General features: G+C 37.1%; 3 protein-coding genes across 3 annotated transcripts; 2 read left to right on the top strand and 1 right to left on the bottom strand.

Moving 5' to 3' along the window:
* The first annotated feature begins 3 nt into the window (after positions 1-3).
* On the top strand, positions 4-9,772 carry LOC113118354 (integrator complex subunit 14-like). The gene is made up of 12 exons (XM_026287449.1): positions 4-58; positions 555-835; positions 922-1,029; positions 1,591-1,746; positions 1,941-2,059; positions 4,956-5,098; positions 5,609-5,701; positions 7,914-8,058; positions 8,254-8,387; positions 8,774-8,892; positions 8,986-9,051; positions 9,179-9,772. Exons 2-12 carry the CDS (start codon positions 614-616, stop codon positions 9,428-9,430), a joined length of 1,557 nt encoding a protein of 518 aa, XP_026143234.1. The 5' UTR covers positions 4-58; positions 555-613; the 3' UTR covers positions 9,431-9,772.
* On the bottom strand, positions 9,556-15,151 carry LOC113118355 (very-long-chain (3R)-3-hydroxyacyl-CoA dehydratase). Its single transcript, XM_026287450.1, has 11 exons — positions 14,943-15,151; positions 13,671-13,713; positions 13,518-13,591; positions 13,239-13,403; positions 13,094-13,142; positions 12,877-12,987; positions 12,211-12,338; positions 11,987-12,099; positions 10,868-10,974; positions 10,599-10,730; positions 9,556-10,402 (listed from the first exon to the last, which is right to left on the bottom strand). Exons 1-11 carry the CDS (start codon positions 15,021-15,023, stop codon positions 10,326-10,328), a joined length of 1,080 nt encoding a protein of 359 aa, XP_026143235.1. The 5' UTR covers positions 15,024-15,151; the 3' UTR covers positions 9,556-10,325.
* Positions 15,152-15,723: 572 nt separating this feature from the next.
* LOC113118353 (phosphopantothenoylcysteine decarboxylase-like) lies at positions 15,724-18,909 on the top strand. The gene is made up of 5 exons (XM_026287448.1): positions 15,724-16,169; positions 16,794-16,889; positions 17,042-17,170; positions 17,267-17,435; positions 17,660-18,909. The coding sequence occupies exons 1-5, from the start codon at positions 16,026-16,028 to the stop codon at positions 17,728-17,730; spliced, it is 609 nt and encodes a 202-aa protein (XP_026143233.1). The 5' UTR covers positions 15,724-16,025; the 3' UTR covers positions 17,731-18,909.
* The last annotated feature ends 1,698 nt before the right edge of the window (positions 18,910-20,607 follow it).

Genomic DNA, 20,607 nt, shown 5'->3' with positions numbered 1-20,607 from the left:
AAACGGTCTTGTTATCACGGTGCACACTTTGGTAAAGGAGACGGGATTTCAGCGATGGGTAAAATTTCAACATTTTGTTGAAATATTCGAAAGTTGGTTTGCATATCTAACTGACGAGTTGAATTCGAAAATACCTACTGAATTTAAACGTTTATGATCATTCTGAGTCAAATTTACAGTGAGAACGTTTGGCAGGACACTGACATAGCAACATTCTTATTTACTTTTTTTGTTCTGTATCATTAAAAATGTAAACAACCTAAGATTTGATGGTCTCCCAGCCTGGTCAATCAGCTCTGGTTTTAGAGGGATTTTGTAAACTGGTCAGACTGGGAGACCAGCTGGCCATGAATAGTTTACACCAGCAAAGACGAGCAAACCACCTTAACCTGGTTTACGCTATTTTTTGTTTGTTTATTTTTTTAATGAGTGTAGCAATAACAAAACCATGGAAATTACTTTATATGTGCTTTTTCAATTAACCAGACGTGCTTGTGATGTCCACTCCAGAAGCCTCTTTGCTCACATTGTCATATGCTCCTGTTTTTATACAGATATCTCAAGCTTTCATTCATAACGGTTCTTCAGAGTGTAACGAGAAGAGCTTGCTACCATGCCCACTGTGGTTCTTTTGGACTCGTCACTGTCCATGACACGACCCGTGTCAGTGGAGGGCAGTGAGGAGTTTCAGAGAAAGAACCTGGCAGTTCATGGACTGACCATGCTGTTTGAACACATGGCCACAAACTACAGACTGGAGTTCACTTCACTTGTCTCCTTCTCCTCCCTCTGGGAGCTGATGGTGCCTTTCACCAGAGACTATAATACACTGCAGGTAAAAACAGACCAGTTGTCATGCTGTCTACATAAAACATAAGTTGTCTGGTCTCTTATTGTTATCTGTAATTCAATGTTTTGCAGGAAGCCTTGAATAACCTTGAAGACTTTGATAAAACCTGCCTAGAGGCTGCATTGCAAGGTGTTAGTAATATAGTACAGCAGGAATGGGGAACCTCTTGCCCATGCCAGGTAAAACAAACAAATAAAACAAAAAAACAACAGCAATAATTGAAAATACAATATATTATGAAAAAAGCAATATTGTGAAGCATGCATATACAGTACACTTATAAATATATATTTCTAAAATATATATTTAATATATAAACGACATATTTTTTTGAAATATGTATATATATATATGTTTGTGTTTTTATATATATATACATAATATACACAGTACACGCACATATTATGTAAACAAAAATTTATTTTGGATACGATTAATCACGTTGAACACGTTTTGGATGCGATTAATCAAGTTGGACAATACATTTAGATATAAAAGCGTCTGCTAAATGCATAAATGTAAATGTAACTGCTTTAGTAGAATGTCTAGATTTGAAACTCTTTTATTTATATATATATATATATATATATATATATATATATATATATATACACAATTGAGATAATTGTTCTGTTCTATTTTCTACAGATAATTATTTTTAGATATAATGCTAAATGTTTTGATTTGCCTGCATTGATGTTGTTTATCAGTGTTTATGTTGTTCTTATGGTGGCCTGTAGGTGGTTCTGGTTACTGATGGTGCACTTGGCATTGGTCGTGGATCTTTGCGTCATTCCCTGCAAACAGTGAAACAACGTGTGGAGGACAAGAAATTTCCACTGCCGTTCCCATTCCCTTCCAAACTCTATGTCATGTGCATTGCTAATGCAGAGGAGGTACATTAGTCTGTTTTACTGTCTCCTTACCATTGTTATTTTGGTATGATTAAGAGACTAGACTTTTGTCTATGTACTAACATAGTTATTTCATTACAATGAACACACTCAAGAACATACACTTTATTTTATAGAATGTCTTTATTTTATGTTTGTCATTTATTAAATCGATGTTGTTTTGATGTCCCCTGAAGCTCCAAGCTACGGATAGCATGGTTAACCTAGAACAGCTGATTAATTTGAATGGTGGAGAGGGTCAGATATACACTATGGAGGGTCCCCTTTGTCTTAAAAGTGTCCAATCTATGTTTGGGTGAGTAATTTTACTTTCTGCATACATACATTTGAAGACAAATTTATTAGCCCCCTACAAAATATTTCTTTTTTTTTTATTCCCAAGTGCTGTTTAACAGAGAGAAGATTTTTTTTCAACACATCCATCCATCCATCCATCATCTTCCGCTTATCTGGGGCCGGGTTGCGGGGGCTACAGTCTAAGCAGAGACACCCAGACTTCCCTCTCCCTAGCCACTTCTTCCAGCTCTTCCGGGGGGACCCCGAGGCATTCCCAGGCCAGCCGGGAGACATAGTCCCTCCAGCGTGTCCTAGGTCTTCCCCCGGGGCCTCCTCCCGGTGAGACGTGCCTGGAACACCTCCCTGGGAAGGCGTCCAGGAGGCATCCGAAATAGATGCCCGAGCCACCTTAGCGGGCTCCTCTCGATGTGGAGGAGCAATGGCTCTACTCTGAATTCCTCCCGAGTGACCGAGCTTCTCACCTCATCTCTAAGGTAGCGCCCAGCCACCCGATGGAGAAAGCTCATTTCGGCCGCCTGTATCTGGGATCTTGTCCTTTCGGTCATGACCCACAGCTCATGACCATAGGTGAGAGTAGGAACGTAGATTGACCGGTAAATCGAGAGCTTTGCCTTACAGCTCAGCTCCTTCTTCACCACGACAGACCGGTACAGCGACCGCATTACTGCAGAAGCTGCACCGATCCGTCTGTAAATCTCATGTTCCATCCTTCCCTCACTCGTGAACAAGACCCCAAGATATCTGAACTCCTCCACTTGGGGCAGGAACTCTCCACCAACCTGAAGTGGGCAATCCACCCTTTTCCGACTGAGAACCATGGCCTCGGACTTGGAGGTGCTGATTCTCATCCCAGCCGCTTCACACTCGGCTGCAAACCTTCCCAGTGCACGCTGAAGGTCCTGGTCTGAGGAGGCCAACACGACAACATCATCCGCAAAAAGCAGTGACGAAATCGTATGGTCCTCAAACCGGACACTCTCTGGCCCTTGGCTGCGCCTAGAAATTCTGTCCATAAAAATTATGAACAGAACCGGTGACAAAGGGCAGCCCTACCGGAGTCCAACATGTACCGGGAACAGGTCTGACTTACTGCCGGCAATGCGAACCAAGCTCTTGCTCCAGTCATACAGGGACCGAACAGCCCTAAGCAGGGGGCCGCCGACCCTATACTCCCAGAGCACCCTCCACAGGATGTCGCTTGGAACATGGTCGAATGCCTTCTCCAAATCCACTAAACACATGTGGACTGGTTGGGCAAACTCCCATGAACCCTCCAGCACCCTGGAAAGGGTATAGAGCTGGTCCAGTGTTCCACGACTGGGACGAAAACCACACTGTTCCTCCTGTATCCGAGGTTCCACTATCGGCCGAATTCTCCTCTCCAGTACCCTGGCATAGACTTTCCCGGGGAGGCTGAGAAGTGTGATCCCCCTATAGTTGGAACACACTCTCCGGTCCCCCTTCTTGAAAAGAGGGACCACCACCCCAGTCTGCCAGTCCAGAGGTACTGTCCCCAACCACCATGCGATCTTGCAGAGGCGTGTCAGCCAAGACAGCCCCACAGCATCCAGAGACTTGAGGTACTTTTTTTACAACACAGATTTTCAAAACATAATAGTTTATTTAGGAAGCTTGGAATGTTTGTAATACAAATAGAAAATTATAACCTAGAATAAAAAAAGTCTACAGCCAAAATTATTAGCCATATGATGTTAATTGTCAATTGTGTATCCCTTTTGCTTGATAACAGCCTTTAGTTGTTTGTTGTAGTTCTTGACAAGTTTCAGGCATGTCTCCTGAGGAGTTGCAGCCTATTCCTCCTTAGCAAATCTCTCAAGCTCCTCCAGATTTGTTGGTCTCCTGTTGGTCAGTGAGCCCCACAGATTTTCTGTTGGATTAAAATCTGGGTTTTGAGCAGGCCAGTCAATGACATTCAGTTTGCTCATTTGGAGGTAGTTCTACATCAGAAATGAGGTATGCTTTGAGTCGCTATCATGCTGGAAAATAAAACGTTGACCCAAACCATCTCTTGTTGCCGATTGCCTGAGGTTGTCTTTCAAAATCTTTGAGTAAACTTCCGTTTTCATGATTCCTTTGACCCTGACGAGATTCATCATTCCAAATGCACTGAAACATCCCCACAGCATTACACTTCCAGCTCCATGTTTCACTCTGGAGATGGTGTTCTTTGGGTTGAGCATCTGTCCCTTCTTCAAACATAGGCAACATCTCTATGGCCAAAGAGCTCTACTTTTGTTTCATCTGACTAAACGACACGTTTCTAGAATGCATAGTTTTTCTCCAGGTTGTCCTTTAAACTTCAGTCTCGCTTAGAAGTGTCTCCTCTTCAGAAGAGGAGATTTTCATGGCCGGCAACCTCACAGTCCATACCTGTCCGGGCCTCTAGTGTCCGTCTTCATTGAGATATCAATCAAAGACTTGATTAAATCATTCACTATTGTCCTGGCAGTTGTTCTTGGGTCTTTAGAAATCACTGTCAGTAGTTTTCTTTTCAAAGTTTTTGAAATCTTTCTGCCTGTTCTCCACTGTGTGGGTCTCTTCAAATTCTTAATAATACTTCTCACGTCTGTTCATGACACACAAATGCTTTGATAAACGTGTATATGCTTCTCTTCCTCTGTCAGCATTAATAATTATTTTTCTCAAGTCTAATCAAATTTTTTTGTCTGTGCCATGATGACAGTACATATTATTTTACTAGCTTTTTGAAAGATACAAATTCTCAGCTTACAGTGTAATTCAAAGGCTTAGAGGATTAATTAGTTTATTATGAGAAGTTCTAAAAACTCTATATATTTTTGTATTTGATTGAATTTAGTGCATTCTGCTGTTTATGCAACATTTTGAGGTTAACATTACTTTTGTGTTGGCAGTAAGCTGATTGACCAGGCATACTCTCCGTTCCATGCGGTGCTGCGCTGTGGGAACCTGACTTCTGATGTGCAGGTCTTTCCCAGGCCAGAGCCAGTGACGATAGACGAGGAAGTGGATCCCATGCCCAGAACAGTGCAAACAGGTATGAGCAAAGAAGCTAGTGAAATATCGTGTCCTTAATGTTAAAGGCTTAATTCACCCCAAAATGATAATTCTGTCATTAATTACTCACCCTCGTGTGGTTCCAAATCCATAAGATCTTCATTTATCTTCAGAACACAAATTAAGATCTTTTTGATGAAATGTGAGTGCTCTCTGACCCTCCATACACAACATTGCAACTGTAATGTTCCTTGGTCCAGAAACATAGTAAGGACATCGGTAAAATAGTCCATGTGACATCAGTGGCTCAACTTCAGTTTTGTGAGAATATTGTTGGAGACATCCTAAAGTGCTACTTTACATTTTAAGCCTTTATTCAGGCAATAAATATATATATATATATATATATATATATATATATATATATATATATATATATAAAAGTTTTTATTTGTTGCTAATTCTACATAAAGGAAATTGATTCTACATAGAGGAAATTGGAGCAAAGTGCACTTGATAGTTCTTTGACTTTGTTGTGTTTTATATATAGACTTGGAGATTGTGGGTTTTATTGAGATTGGAGATATCTCCAGCCCCCCGGTTTTATCCAGGCACCTGGTCCTTCCCATTGCTGTGAACAAAGGTCAGTCATTTGCTTCATAATTTTTTCCTACAGTAAGTCACCTTATCCACATCCTTATTTATTTTCTGGTACTTCTGTTGTAATGACAAAGCTGTTCAACTTGTTTATTTACAAAATACAAAATATATTTTAATATTATATATAAATATATTTAATATATAAACATAACCTATTTTTCTTAAATATATACATGCATGAGTTTGTATTTATTTATACATAATATACACATTACACACTATTATGTAAAGAATTATTTTTATTTAGGATGCGAATCGTTTAACAGCACTTGTGTGTGTGTGTGTGTTGTGAAAATGTTGTGTTGAAAAAATGAGAATACCCTCAAAGTTACTAAATACAGTTTTTGGTAAATATGTTGAAAGCCTTTAAAGAGAAGTGATGTCTTGACAATTATCTCTCATCCAACACTCCTGTACCTAATACAGAAGTGTCCCTCGCTGGTCAAAATTACCTAAAGACCTTTAAATGAAAATATATATATAAATTCAGTACATATATATATATATATATATATATATATATATATATATATATAAATTCAGTACTGTAAATATATTTTTTCATTTTATTTTTTTCTTCTAATTATTTATGTAGGTTTTTTATTAACGTTTTTCGGGCTATAAGGCGCACTGGACTATAAGTCGCATTTATTTAGAACCAAGAGAAAACATTACTGTCTCCAGCCGCGAGAGGGCGCTCTATGTCTTCAGTGTAGTCTACAGGAGCTCTGAGCAACATCTCTGGCAGTGTAGAGCGCCCTCTCGCGGCTGGAGATAGTAATGTTTTCTCTTGGTTCATGTTAAATTAATTTTGATAAATAAGTCGCACCTGACTATAAGTCGCAGGACAAGCCAAACTATGAAAAAAAAGTGTGACTTATAGTCCGGAAAATATGGTATATTTGGTGATTTGTATTTATTTATATTAAATTCTGGATATTTCTAAGAATCTATGACCAAATAAGCAATTTTGTTACAGTATTTCAGCAAAAAGAAAACAAGAGACAATTCCAGTCCAAAATCATCAAAAACCTTAAGATGGGCTCTGAGTGGAGTCTTTCTGACGCCATCTGGTGGAAAAAGAGTCATAAAATTGCATTTTATCGTTACTGCCACTAGAGGGGCCTCTGGAGATTCTTAATGAGCCCTACATGTGAATCCTTTAAATCAGGGTTCTTAAATCTTGTCCTGGAGGGCCAATGCGCTGCAGAGTTTAAGCTCCAGCCCTGATCAAACTCACCTCTCTGTGATTTTGTAATGATCCTGAAGACACTGATTAGCATGTTCAAGTGTGTTTGATTAGGGTTAGACCTTAACTCTGCAGGAAAGTGGATCTCATGGGCCAGATTTGAGGATCCCTGCTTTAGATTTTGAGCATATTAAGCCTTCAAATTGGTTGATAGCATTCACATATATATTGAAACATAAAATAACAACTACGTTTTGTGTGTGTGGGGGGGGGGGGTATTACACTAAATTATAATCTAAACATATGAATATTAATAAAATGTTATAAATACGTAAAAAAAAATATGTATATTTAAAAATCTAAAAAGGATATAAACTGATTGGTCTCCACAACGTCACTCAAACTGAACTGTTTCAAGTAAAAGAATATTGCAAAATGACATTGACAGTGATATTCCATCAGAAACATCAAATATGTTATAATGTGTGCCTATGGGAGTGTGTGTGCCCTGTGTGTTTGTGTCTGTCAGTGTTTTCTACACTGGGATAATTCTGTAGTCTCAGCCCTTCGTTTGGGTATAAATCTTTACTGGATTGTCTCAGATTTTGTATATGAAAAAAATCGAATGTAGTAAAAAATTCAGTTTTCTCGTAAATTCCATTCATTCCAATGCGGGTCAAAATGACCCACGAGGGACACTTTTTTTATTGCACCCATTTAAACTACTCGAATCCACTCAATTTTGCGTGTGTGTTCGTGTGTGTGTGTGTTCCCGGTGCAAGTGCGATGACAGTAAAGAAATATTGGACCAGTACGATCCACTCGCGATTAAAATTTTTTTTTTTTATAACTTTCAGGTCAAAATGACCTGAGGAACGGATGAGGGTTATATAGCCTCTGAATCATTGTTTGACTTAATATTGACAACAATGGAACCACTTGGGAGGGAATTGCCAGGAATCTTATTTATTGCTGGGGCTCACAGGAATGTTCTTTGGCTTGACAGAGGGGGATGAGATCGGTACGGGGGCCACTGATGACACAGAGGAAGAAACCTCCACAAATCAGATGGCTGGAAAGAGCCCAAACTTCTGTGTTCTTCTACATGGCAGCCTAAAGGTGGAGGGGATGGTGGCACTTGTACAACTAGGGTAAGGATCAATATGAAAATATGCATCTGTCTTTTCATAAGCATTCAAAATGTTGGCATTACATTAAAAATGAGCTTTTAGTGAATTGCACTGTCAAATGAGAAGGATTTGTTTTCATCTCCAGCATATTTGAGATGAATAATCTAGTTACTGTGAAATCAAAGTTTTCCCTGTCCATAATGTTTCCTCTGGCAGGCCAGACTGGTTCGGGATGCTTTATTCCCAGGCAGACAGTAAGAAGAAGTCCAATCTAATGATGTCACTCTTCGATCCTGGCTCTGAGCCTCTGCCCTGGCTAGGCAGAATATCACAGCTTGGCCCTGCCTCAGGTAGCAAGTTTTTACTCATTACTCAGTCATTTTATGTAACAGCCGCACTAAAACTGCATACAAAATAAACTACACTGTATTGTTTTATGCATTGTGTTCAAGTAGTTAATAATTAATACACTGAAACAAAGGTAACCTGGATGGTTTACTGAGTTCAGTAAGGAAACTTGTAGGTAAATAACACAAGGTTCAGGGATAACGGTAATCCCGCACATTTGCATGATTAAATATTTATTTTCCTCTCTCATGCTTTGGTACCTTCTGAGACTGGAGGAACACATATAACATAATAAAAAATATTTGCTCATTGTTTCCATAAGGTTTTGCTAACTAGACAAAGACATAAATATCAGTTGACTATGATTCTTTGTTTGGATGACCTACAGATGCAGCTGAGAATCCCTATGGCGAAGATGACAGTAAAAGTCCTTTTCCCATACAACCAAAACACAAAAGAAGCTATGCTCAAAATGTTACTGTCTGGATTAAAGCCAGTGGACTGCAGGTATACACCCGAATACTACACTACAATTAATATATCTGACAGGACACTAATTAAAAGTCATTTTACTAAACTTTTTTATATTCGCACCTTCAGACAGATGTACAGAAAATTCTCCGTAATGCAAGAAAACTGCCAGAAAAAACACAAACCTTCTATAAGGTGGGTATTTGTACATATTACATAATAAATATTATTTTTTAAATAACGTATGAAATATGTAGAAAGGATATCATATGTAGATGTATGACCCTTGTTTTGTTGTGAAATGTTGTTTTTATCACTGTAGGAACTGAACCGTCTGAGGAAGGCCGCTCTCGCCTTTGGTTTCTGGGAGCTTTTAAAGAGTGTGGCTGAACTTTTGGAGAGAGAGTGTACGCTGCTTTCTGACTCCGCCCATCCCGATGCCGCCTTCCAGCTCTCTCATGCGGCCCAGCAGCTCAAACTGGCTAGCAGTGGAGACTCCAAGTATGCAGCCTATGAACACAATATCACCCCCATGCTCACGGATTTCTCAGGGGGAGGAGCCGACAGAATATAGAGGATGGAGGTACACTGTTCAATGGACTACTTCCAAATCAGTTATAGAGGAATGTACCTTTATTTAAAAACTTTGCTCAATGCAAAATGTTTGTCCAAGGGAAACAAGTTACTGCAATAGAATCTCACAAATGTTGCATTTTCAATGTTGTAGTAGTTGCCAGAAAGGTTTGGAAACATGTGACATAAATTATGACATTGAACACTCAATTTGAGGAAAGAAAAACATTCATTGCTTTTCCAAGAAAATGCATTTAGAGACTTTGGAATCTGTTTTCAGACAAGCAGCTGTTTGTGTAAATAGCTTTTTCTAACAACGACCAATAAAATGAACCTGCCTTTAGTTTGTGCTTAATAATAGTCATCTGAAAATCAATGCTTCTTTTCATTGAAATTTAATTAAACATTTCACTGTTTCATTTACACCTTCACATCCAGCGCCACTGAATCAGCTCTTCTCATGTGACTCAAATGCCTCATGACGTTTTCCCTGAGGTTCATGGTCTATGTTGTTATCTACTACAACACATCTCAGGGAATGACAGGAAAATAAAATGTTGCTTCTGTAGACCTGTCACACAGCTAATCTACAACACCAAACACACAAGCATACTGCATATAGATGGAATGATACAATGTATAAATACCTTCATGGTCCTGGTTTGAGAAGATCTATTTCTTACTAGTGTTTTAAATTAATCATCCATATCCTCTACAACTCAGACATGGTCTTTCAGCATGTAGAAAGTTAATGCACTTGAGATGGTGTTTGAAAGAAGTGTGTTTGACTTCTCTGTGACAGAGGGCAAATGTAAAGAAGAAAATGAAGGCAGTAAATTAAGAAAAAGAAAACCGAGATGCACATGGAGAGTGAAATGTGGCTTCCCCTTCCCCTCTCAGTTGGCTTTCCTCTTTTTTGTGCGAAACCGTCTACTCCTTTGCTTGAAGAGGTGGCGGAAGTTGATGAAGAGCCCTGAAATTGTCCAAAATATATTTGTTGCATAGCAGTTATACTCTTTTATAGGTCCCACAGACATGGAAATATTAGGGAATTAAAAAATATTAACGTCATGAAAGTGTAATGCCAATTTATGCTCAAAATGCCTATAAATAATACATTGGACAAACATTGTGGATTCACTTCTTTGCATGCGTTTTGTGGACCTTACCCAAGAACATGATCACCAGGTAGAGCTGCAGAATGTAGGAAAAGCTGAGAGAGGTGCCAATGGCTTTAGGCAGAGGAATACTGAGGAGTTTGGTTTCATCAAAGATGGGGATGGACTGGATCACCGCCACAGCTGATCATAATATAAGGGAGCATAGCAAAAGCTGTCAGTTACACGTGCACATTACACATAAATGTCTCGCCTTCAGCCCATCATGATTTTTCCTTCTGGTAGGGCTAAACTAAAGATTATTACTTAAGAAAACCTACCTTCAGCTAGAACTCCGAGAGGGTACAGCGGTATCCATATGGTGTATCTCAACCAAGTTAACAACTTCCATTCAGTATCAATGCAGGCCAACATGTAGAAAGGATACCTATGATTCATTTTTACAAATGCAGGATTAGATCCATTTTCATTCAAAAAAAGTACCTTTTAGGATTGAGCTGTAGGGCTCAGATGATTACAACAACAACAACACTGCTTTTTAAATTAAAATAGAAAAATACACTACCATTTAAAAAGTTTTAAAATATATTTTTGTTCTGTTATAATGCATTTATTAGATCAAAAATACATTTAAACAATATTGTGAAACTAATATAATTCACTCCGCTCTTCACTGTCACGTGATCCTTGATTTGACAATCAGGAAACATTTCTGATTATTACCAATGTTGAAAACAGCTGCTTAATATTTTTTGAGAAACCATGATATAATTTTTTTTTTTTTTCAGGATTCGTTAATGAATACAAATTTCAAAAGCTAAATCCATAAATATAATGGAACAGCATTTATTTAAAATCTAAATCTTTTGTAATTGTTTGAATCCCTTTACTTCCACTTTTGAATAATTGAATGCTGAATAATAATAATAATAAAAATCTTAGTGACCCCAAAGTTTTTAAGTTAGTGGTGTGTGTGTATATATATATATATATATATATAAAATCCAAACACATCACAAAAATGTAACATTCAAAATTTCAGGGGGAGGAGCGAAAGAAGTGTGGATAAACTGTTGCTCTACAGAAACCACATCACTGATTAAAGAGCAAAGAACATAAAAAGGCCTTAAATCATAAACATACATATTTATACATATACCAAGCTGAAAAGGATACACCGGTAAACTTCTTTCAAATGCAGTATGTATTCTGTTGCTGTAATTCCAATTAAGGTTCTAATTTTCAATATATTTTGGAAAGAGAAAATGCATTTGCTTTAACAAACCTGACTGCAAATAGGAAGTTAAAATATTAGCATAAAGAAGAGGATATCCTGTAGATAAAGAATGCAGTCTACCCCACCACACAAGCTCCTACATTTCCACATCATCAGCAGAAACTGTTCTTAATAAACATGCACATGTAACACTATTAATTACCTGAATATTTCAATCATACTCCATAGATAGAAGACAAAGAAGACCACTGGCTTGTACTGCATATCCTCTAAAATGCCAAATATGACAAAAAGGATGAAGTTCCTCCCCATCACCTTTAACAACAGGAATGTAAATATCTCACTGTCATGAAATTGATTATTCAAAGCAGTATATAATGAAGTGCGTTGAATTGGTTACAAAAGCATGAGGCGCACCAGACATACCTGAATAAAAGCAGGCATGACTCCAGTCTTAACCAGCCCAACAACAGGATTAATAATCTCCATTACTGCCAACATCTGACAGAAGTTCATCACCTCGGCAATAGTATGAAATGTGTCATAGAAAGAATCTGTTGGGTAAAAAACAGTGAAGACCATACTGAACTCCGAGCAAAGACAACTTTGGAGAACCACTATACATCAACCAATTACAGTGGCTTTTTCACACAGCTCATACTTCATCCTAAATAATCCATACTATTCCATATATGTGGTGTCAGTATCATTGATTGGATGAACACAGCACACAACTGCAAAAGCTGTGCTTCCTATGTTTCAGAGCAGGTGTTTCTTAACCCCTAGGTAAAAACCTCACTTGTAAAATGCCCAGCGAGAATTAAAAATTTTTTAACCTGCGTTTGAAAGGGATTTAGAAACCCTAAACTGAATTCTTTCTCTTTCTCTCTCTCTCTCTATGTGTGTGTCTGTGTGTGTGTATATATACATATACACACACACACACACACACAAAATTTGCATAACAGACCAGGCAGGCCTTCTGTTAAAAAAAAAAAAATTCAAATAAGGTGCTTTTCCTCACAACAACATCAGCTAAAAAGCAGAAGTGTATCTTTAACTGCTTACAAAAAGCTGAAAAACTAGACTAACCTTCGCCAAGAATGAACAGACGTACAGTCATGTTGACAAATATCCAGGAATAACCGAGGAACTGGACCAAGTTGTACATAAAGAGAAAACCTTTTTTCAAGCCAAGAAAAGCTGTAAACACAGAAACATAAAAAGAGTAATAAATACATGGTTATTATTTGGTAAGCAGACCCAATGTGTTTACTTTCTACTTGAAAAAAATTAAATATATACTCACGGTCCTTACGAACCCTTGACTCAGTGTTGATTTTGTTCATTTTCTCTTCCTGTGTACAGACAACCGTTTAACACATCAGGCATCAGTGAAGCTCCTCAAGTAGAACAAATAATTCGTGTTTTTGGTTATTAGTAAACATATTCACCTTCTCTCTGAGCTCCATTTCTGCGTCTGACTCATCCAGCCAGCGGTCAAAATCAGGTGCTAAAAACAGAGGCTTCTTCTCTTGCTTAGTGAGTCGATCCCACCAGACGTGCTCCTGCTTCTTTACTGTGATATTCACCTGCCGCTGGGTGGATTTGTGTTTCACCTGTAGACACAAACATTTTCATGTTCATTCTGTGCTTCATTATGCAACCGAACACTTTATATATAGATGCTTTCAGAAATTTCTCACAACAGTATAAAGGAAGATGGCTGTTACCTCAGGTTTAACAGGTTTTAGGAATTCCAGACTGAATTCATATTCATTTTCTCCTTTCGCTCCGTGCCCTTGACCTCGAAAAGAGCAGAAGAAAGAGAAGTCACACAACCTAATAGAAAGAGCATCCAGTTGACGGTTAGTCGGGAGAGGTACCTTTGAAGTGAAGGATGTTCTCTTCGACACCAATACTGAGACTCTGTGCGATAGAGACAAAACGAGTACAAAGAAGTGTGAAGTGAAGATTCAAGCTCCTCCTCCCACTGCCTGCTTTATCAGTACAATGCCTTCAAATGCACCATGCATCAAACAGAGATTATTATGCCCAGTTGTAAAATAATGAAGCTTCAATAATATATAGAATACATAACAAAAAAAAATCAGTCTTTCTGATATTCCATGTATTTTTAAATGGTTACAGCATCTGAAATTAACTTATTTTATACTGTCACACTTGACCAGCAGACCAGTATTATAACAGATTATTAAATTGTTCTTGCTCTGTGGAAACCCTGCTGTTTTCATGAGGTTTCAGTAAAATATTATAACGTACTGAACAGTTTATAACAGCGGTTCTAAACTAGGGGCCAATGTCCTCTAAAGGGCCTCAGCAAACTTGGGTGCCGCTGCCGCAAGATTAAATAAAGACAAAACAAGCATTAGATAAGCTAAAGCAATTAAAAATCATGAAATCTGTTAACCTGATTCAACCCTCAACTGTGTTTTTTTCTTTGATAAAATATAAAAGTGTTATTTGTAAACCTGATAAACTATATGTTGTATTTGTGAATACTTGGGGCTTGTGTTGACAGGGTTGGACATGAAAATCACAAAAGTCATACAGTTTTGACCTATGTATGGCATTTATTTTTCTTTTGCCATTCTGACTTATTGAAGACATACTAAGGTAACAATGTAACAGCTTTCTAAACTGTTTTAACAGTTATTTGCATAAAGGGACGTCACAGAAAACCTATTAATATACCACAGCAATACCACCTTTGTTCCACAGCTCTTGTGGCAGAAGGATATTCTGTCTATTCAACTTAATAAGAGGACTGGTCAAACAAGCTTTAACCTGTCCTGAAAGCATTTAGGGGGAAATGGGCAGGAGATGCTCCTCCTGTGTCAGAAACTGGATAGTAAATAAAACATGCTCTGTCATTGTGACTAGGCCAGATGGTTGGTGGGTCCAGCAGGATCACTTCCTGATCTCCCTTTCAGTAATAATCTTCAGTTTTATCCTCTGTGACCTAGGCTTGATGCAAGCCCTGTCATCAGACCTACAGAGGCTGTTGTTATTCAACAGAATATTAATCACTATTCATTTTACAGTTCTGAAACCTTCTGAAATCTGGATTTGCATAAAAACAATAAATGCGAAAAGAACTATAATTTAAAAATTGCCCCAAAGCAGGTTTTTGTTACCTGTGCATCACTGATCTCCACCCGCAGGTATATCTCCCCATGCCGCTGCGCCCAGTACACGTGAGGTGTGAGAACCTGCATTACAAATATTCACATTCAATAATGCGCCTTACTCAGATTTAACATTGAATGACAGGCTATGTAAATCTTGCAACAGGCAGCCAGAAGACGACGTTTCAAAGTATTCTGACATTTGTCCAGAATATTCTAAGAGTGCGCATGCGTGCACGTGTCGTGAAATCAACACTCACCGCCCACTTTTACTAATTCCGGAAGTATCCAATTAATTTTCGATAAAATATAAAAAGTAAAAAGGTTTTAAGCCTCGAATCGAACCACCCGGCCCTGAGACAAGTCACAGCTTTCAAAAATGTATTTAAGGAAATGGAAAACTGAGAAAATGTGAACGGTACAAAACAATGAACTACGCTACCCATGAAGCACTGCGAATGACGTAATCGAACAAATGAACAACATGCGAAATTAAGAAATAAATACAATTTGCAATGCAAAACTATCAATTTATATATTTTTATTATAAGGATGAAATATTTACAATATTTAATATCCTGAGCTGCCCTCATGATTATGGGTAGCACAATTCGTCACTGGGAATTACTTTTAATTTTTTTAAATTAAGTTCAAATTATATTTCATTCTCACAAATAAAGGCATCTTATATGTAGGAATATTATCAGTTTGACGGCTTCATATGTCATTTTACTCGGTACTTCCAGCCAGCGACGGCGCTGTGACGATGTTTGTAACAGCTCCAATGTTTACGGAAGTAAACTAAACGTGGAGCGCGAGCGACAACCATAGACAGTAAAAGAAAGGACACGACTGGCCGTTTTTATGCAGTCTATGCAACTGACCTGCACATACTCTAAATTTACTGATAGTTAAATGTGTAATTTAATTGTTTAATTGTAAATGTGTAGTTTAAAATTTCACTTCGAAATAAATTTCAAATATGAATGATACAAATATCATATCATACCTTACCAAAGAAATACTTTAGACAGGTGAAACCAATCAAATATAAAAAGTATTGTTAACAAGATTAAGTTTTATGTTTTTACGATGCAGCAGAATTCTGAATCTGATCATATTCAACTGGACTTGCCAACAAATAGTAGAAAACTTAATGTTCTAGTTGGTTTGACTGGCAGTGTAGCTGCACTCAAGGCGCCTTTGTTGGTAACACAACTACTTGAGATTCCAGGGGTAAGTATATGATATATGTTTAGACAGTTTCTACATGATTTCACAGAGCCACTGCTGTCGTTGAGTTTATCATGTTCGCCAATGTCACTGTCATTTCACACATTTATCCACTAGGGAGTGCTGTGTGTTACAATATAGAAAGTTATTCTAATAGGATATGACTAGATTTTAATTTATAGAACACAAAGTAAACTTTTTAAACATGGAAATGATGCTAGTTCTCTTTTAAGACTTTTTAAAGACTTTTTAAAGATTTATTTAAGTTAACATATTGCTTATTTTTATATCATTTTAATAATTTTAAATAATTATAAGTGGCTGTGGCATTTTGCCTTTCAGAATTAATAAAATAGACTTTTAAAGAGATGTTTTGATGTATGTGTTTGTTTTATTGATCGATTTATAAATAAATAACTGAATAAATGTATAAAAATAGAAATATATATTTGTTTAATTTCCTTCCAATATTTATCTTAACTTTAAGTTTTTTTTGTACTGTTAATTTGTTATTGTGAATTTGTAATTATTTTAAATCTGGGTGAAATCTATGTCAAGGTTAAAAGCTATATTTAAAGATATGTTTTTCGGGAGTGAACACATAATTTTTTCTGTTCTGTTCTCTAGGTTGATGTCCGTGTGGTCACCACAGACCATGCCACTCATTTTTACGATATCAGTGAAGTCCCTGTCCGTGTGTACACAGATAAGGATGAGTGGGAGGTAAATACAGCTTTTGAAGAGGAAGCAACGCATCTTCAAACTATTCAAAGAACAACATAATATTGTTTCCTGCTGTGACGTTACATCAGTAGCCAGACTGGCAGCATTTTTCATAGAAGATATGAAGGGTTTTCTTTATATTTCTATGCTAGATGTGGACAAAGCGCTCTGACCCTGTGCTTCATATCGAACTTAGACGTTGGGCAGATCTGCTAGTAATCGCTCCACTGGATGCCAACACACTTGGTAAAATTGCCAGTGGAATATGTGACAACCTCCTGGTAGGTTGTGTATTTATTACGTTGTTGTGGCATTTTGTATGGATTTGCTTTGATACATTAGTATCTAAGTGTGTTAATCCATTTTGTTGATGACAGACATGTGTGGTGCGGGCCTGGGACTCCAGCCGTCCTCTGCTCTTCTGTCCTGCTATGAACACAGCCATGTGGCAGCACCCTATCACTGCACAGCAGGTGGCCATGCTTAAAAGCTTTGGCTACGTTGAGATACCATGCATTGCCAAAAAACTAGTCTGTGGAGATGAAGGTATCTTCTAAGACAGTGTGTGGGTTTTATGAGGCTATTGCATTGATAAGGGAAAATGGCACAGATAAAAGAATTATAATCGACGTGCAAAATCACTCATGCATTATTCGTTAACTGAAGATCAAGGCTTTGATAAGCATGCTCCTTGATCAAAGAAGGACTTAATGAATTAATGTTTTTTGTGTTTTGGCTCGTCTTACATTCCAGTCTCGCTGTCTTCACAGGTAAAGGCGCCATGGCAGAGGTTTCAACTATTGTTGAAACTGTCAAACAATACAGTCCAGAAACATCCTGAATGACCTCGGACTAAACATACCAATGGTAAAGAGATACAAAGTTATCTATGGAGCCCCATTTCTTAATAAAAACTAAAACACTATATTTCCAGAATAAAAAAGAATAAATTGAAATGTGTGGAATTGTATATCTCACACTTCTGAATTTTTAAATTGTAAGATAGAAACTCAGAATTGTTAGATATAAACTTGCAGTTCTTAGAAAAAAAGTCAGAATTGTGAATGAAAAAAGCAATTAAAATTCTTAAAAGTCAAAATACAAAGTTTACAATCTGACAAATCTTGACTTTTTTCAAAAATTGCTAGTTGACATCTTTTTGGATCTTAGAAATGTGAGAAACAAAGTCTAAATTGTGAAGATGCAATTACCCTTTATTTTTTTCATGGCAGAACCCATCTTTTATAGTTATCTGCACAAAGACAATTTAAGGTGTTATGATATGTAAAATGTTTAATATTTTAGTGTTTTACAATTATACGTATCAATGTTAAGAAACCTACAAACAAAATGTTCCTGTTATTTATGTTTGTAATGGTTACATTCATTATATCCATTTATTTTTACATAGTAATTTCAAATAAGCTACTTAATTATTTTCTATACTGAAAATGTTCCTCATAATAAAGTGTCACATATCAGCATAGTTAAATGTCACTGTTGTTTAATCTTTGGATCTGCCCTGGTAGCTAATCCTTATTTTGAAACTAATTATGATAAATGATCAGAGGACTGACACAGTCTGTTGTTACTTAATGGCATCGGATTAATGAGCACAAAAATCATGTAATGTTATAATAGTAGAATATTTTACAGGAAAACATATTTAAAACATGTTTACTTGATAATTTAACTGGTTTAAATGTTAGAAGTCTTCATTTTGACGTGTGAATGCGTGTTCTGTCTGTGACCTTTCCCCCAGCGAGGGCTTCAGAGGTCGAGTGAGTTCAGAGGCCTCTAACCACAACAGCAGCAAGAGATGTTCATGAAAATAGTCTCAGGTTGTGCTAGAAGATACTAATACGTTTAACACCTCCAAATATCTTGTTTTGTTCAGGTACATATCCTGTTGCAGATTACCGTTAGAAATGTGTTCCATCTGTTAATCATATGTGGTTAACCACCTTGATTCTCATTTTGCTCAGATATGCCAACAGCACGAGCATAGATATATATATATATATATATATATATATTTTTTTAGTCTGTTTTCTTTTGTGGGGGGGGGGGCACCCTTCAGCTACAGTTAAGTATCACCATGAAGCATTTTCTGGCTGAAGTTTTCCAGAATCCTCTTCAAGCATGATTTGAACCTGTTAATCTATGCTACAAATATGTACAAGATTTAAACAAGAAGAAGTTTAAACAAAGAGGAAAGTTTAATCTGAAGTGAATGTGGGACAATAGATTATAGTGATAAGATTTAACTTTTTTTTTAATCTAGGTTTAAAGGATATAGTAGCAATACTGTTTAGTTCTGTTTTAAATATTTCTTCTTATTACTAAAAATGTTGAAATGTTACATATCCTAATATATAAAAAATTGGGCTCTATCATCTGCCCAGACTTTTTAAGTTCCTCTCTGTAACAAAGTAGAAGTGTTAAAGGAGGAATTCTGTTTTGCACTTCCTAAAACTTGAGTCATACTTTTAGATAATTTAGTATTTGTGCACACATTTTTTATAACAAAGAATCACTGTCCCCAGTATCGCTGCTAGTAACATCATGCCAGCATTTAATGGAGTTTTCAGAGAAAAACCAATATAGTGTCATGATTATAATCAGAAATCTATTTTAGTCAGTATTTGAAACTTGAAAAATTGATTTGCAATTTTAAATCAAACACATTCATTTGTATATATGCCATATATCCTTTATGGCTCTTGTTTACCTGCTCATTATTTTTAGTGTATTTTCCTTAATGCTAAGGATTTATAAAAGTCTAGTCAACACACATCCCTGACATTGGAAACAGAAAAAAGGGTGTATCTCTGTCCCTGCTGTTTAAAAGGATAGATAACATCCTGCTAATATGTGTATAGGGATAAACAGCTTATGTGAACATTTATGCAATCTGTGAAACTGTTTTTAAGAGACACATTGTTCAAAAACATCTTTCTTTTGCCCTTTTAAAATCACTCCAGAACATGTGTGTGTGTGTGTGTGTGTGTTTCAGCTTGTGCAATATTCTCATGATTTATGTGCTATTAGATTAAACATTCAATGTTCAAATTTGTAGTTCTGTTTGGATTTTGCGGAACATAGGCTATTTAGTAAAAAAAAAAAAAAAAACTATTTTGACAATGTACGCCTTAACATATCCCACCATTTGGGAAAATCACAATTATTTTTTTATTTTCAACAGATGGTTTGAAATCAAAATATAGAAATCAACTTGCTAAACATGCTAAATCATGTCATATGAAAGATTCAGTAGCTGTTGGGGCAGTCAAACAGCCATCATGCGAGATGATGCATACACTGGCACATTAAATTTGAACATTTAATCAAGAGACTTGTTCATCCTTATTTGTTTAGCAAAGCAGCTGAGGTGTTGTCATCAGATGAAGTCAGTGCTGTTTTACACACAGTCCCCAGTCTGATGTGGTGTCCTCTTGTCATTGGCTGCCAAGCCAGACTTTAAAAACAGGCTCTCCGGCAGGAGGGGAAACGTTTATCAAGCAGGTGCTGGAAGAGTGAAATCAACTGAGTGTAATGTGGAGGAGGCTCCTATCTCTTGGCATGCTAAATGAGAGTGAAATATTCTTATACACATGTGGGCTGTAGACGACTCCGATCTGTGCTGGTCAAGGCCAGTTCACGGAAATGCATTTTGTGGAGGAGTGACAGGAAACTACATGGGAAATATATTGCGAAA

This window comes from Carassius auratus, chromosome 18 (assembly GCF_003368295.1).
Source record: "Carassius auratus strain Wakin chromosome 18, ASM336829v1, whole genome shotgun sequence".
Lineage (NCBI taxonomy): Eukaryota > Metazoa > Chordata > Actinopteri > Cypriniformes > Cyprinidae > Carassius > Carassius auratus.
This window is presented reverse-complemented; position numbering and strand designations above follow the sequence as displayed.

Bases quoted from the DNA above. Each gene is read 5' to 3' on its own strand.
- LOC113118354 (XM_026287449.1), top strand. From the start codon at position 614: ATGCCCACTGTGGTTCTTTTGGACTCGTCACTGTCCATGACACGACCC. The intron at 5,099-5,608 runs GTATGAGCAAAG...TTTTATATATAG, and splicing joins GCCCAGAACAGTGCAAACAG to ACTTGGAGATTGTGGGTTTT. The intron at 8,059-8,253 runs GTAAGGATCAAT...TTCCTCTGGCAG, and splicing joins GTGGCACTTGTACAACTAGG to GCCAGACTGGTTCGGGATGC.
- LOC113118355 (XM_026287450.1), bottom strand. From the start codon at position 15,023: ATGCAGGTTCTCACACCTCACGTGTACTGGGCGCAGCGGCATGGGGAG. The intron at 10,975-11,986 runs GTAATTAATAGT...AATGAATCATAG, and splicing joins AGTATGATTGAAATATTCAG to GTATCCTTTCTACATGTTGG. The intron at 10,731-10,867 runs GTAGGTTTTCTT...TATTATGATCAG, and splicing joins TCTCGGAGTTCTAGCTGAAG to CTGTGGCGGTGATCCAGTCC.
- LOC113118353 (XM_026287448.1), top strand. From the start codon at position 16,026: ATGCAGCAGAATTCTGAATCTGATCATATTCAACTGGACTTGCCAACA. The intron at 17,171-17,266 runs GTAGGTTGTGTA...TGTTGATGACAG, and splicing joins GAATATGTGACAACCTCCTG to ACATGTGTGGTGCGGGCCTG. The intron at 17,436-17,659 runs GTATCTTCTAAG...CTGTCTTCACAG, and splicing joins ACTAGTCTGTGGAGATGAAG to GTAAAGGCGCCATGGCAGAG.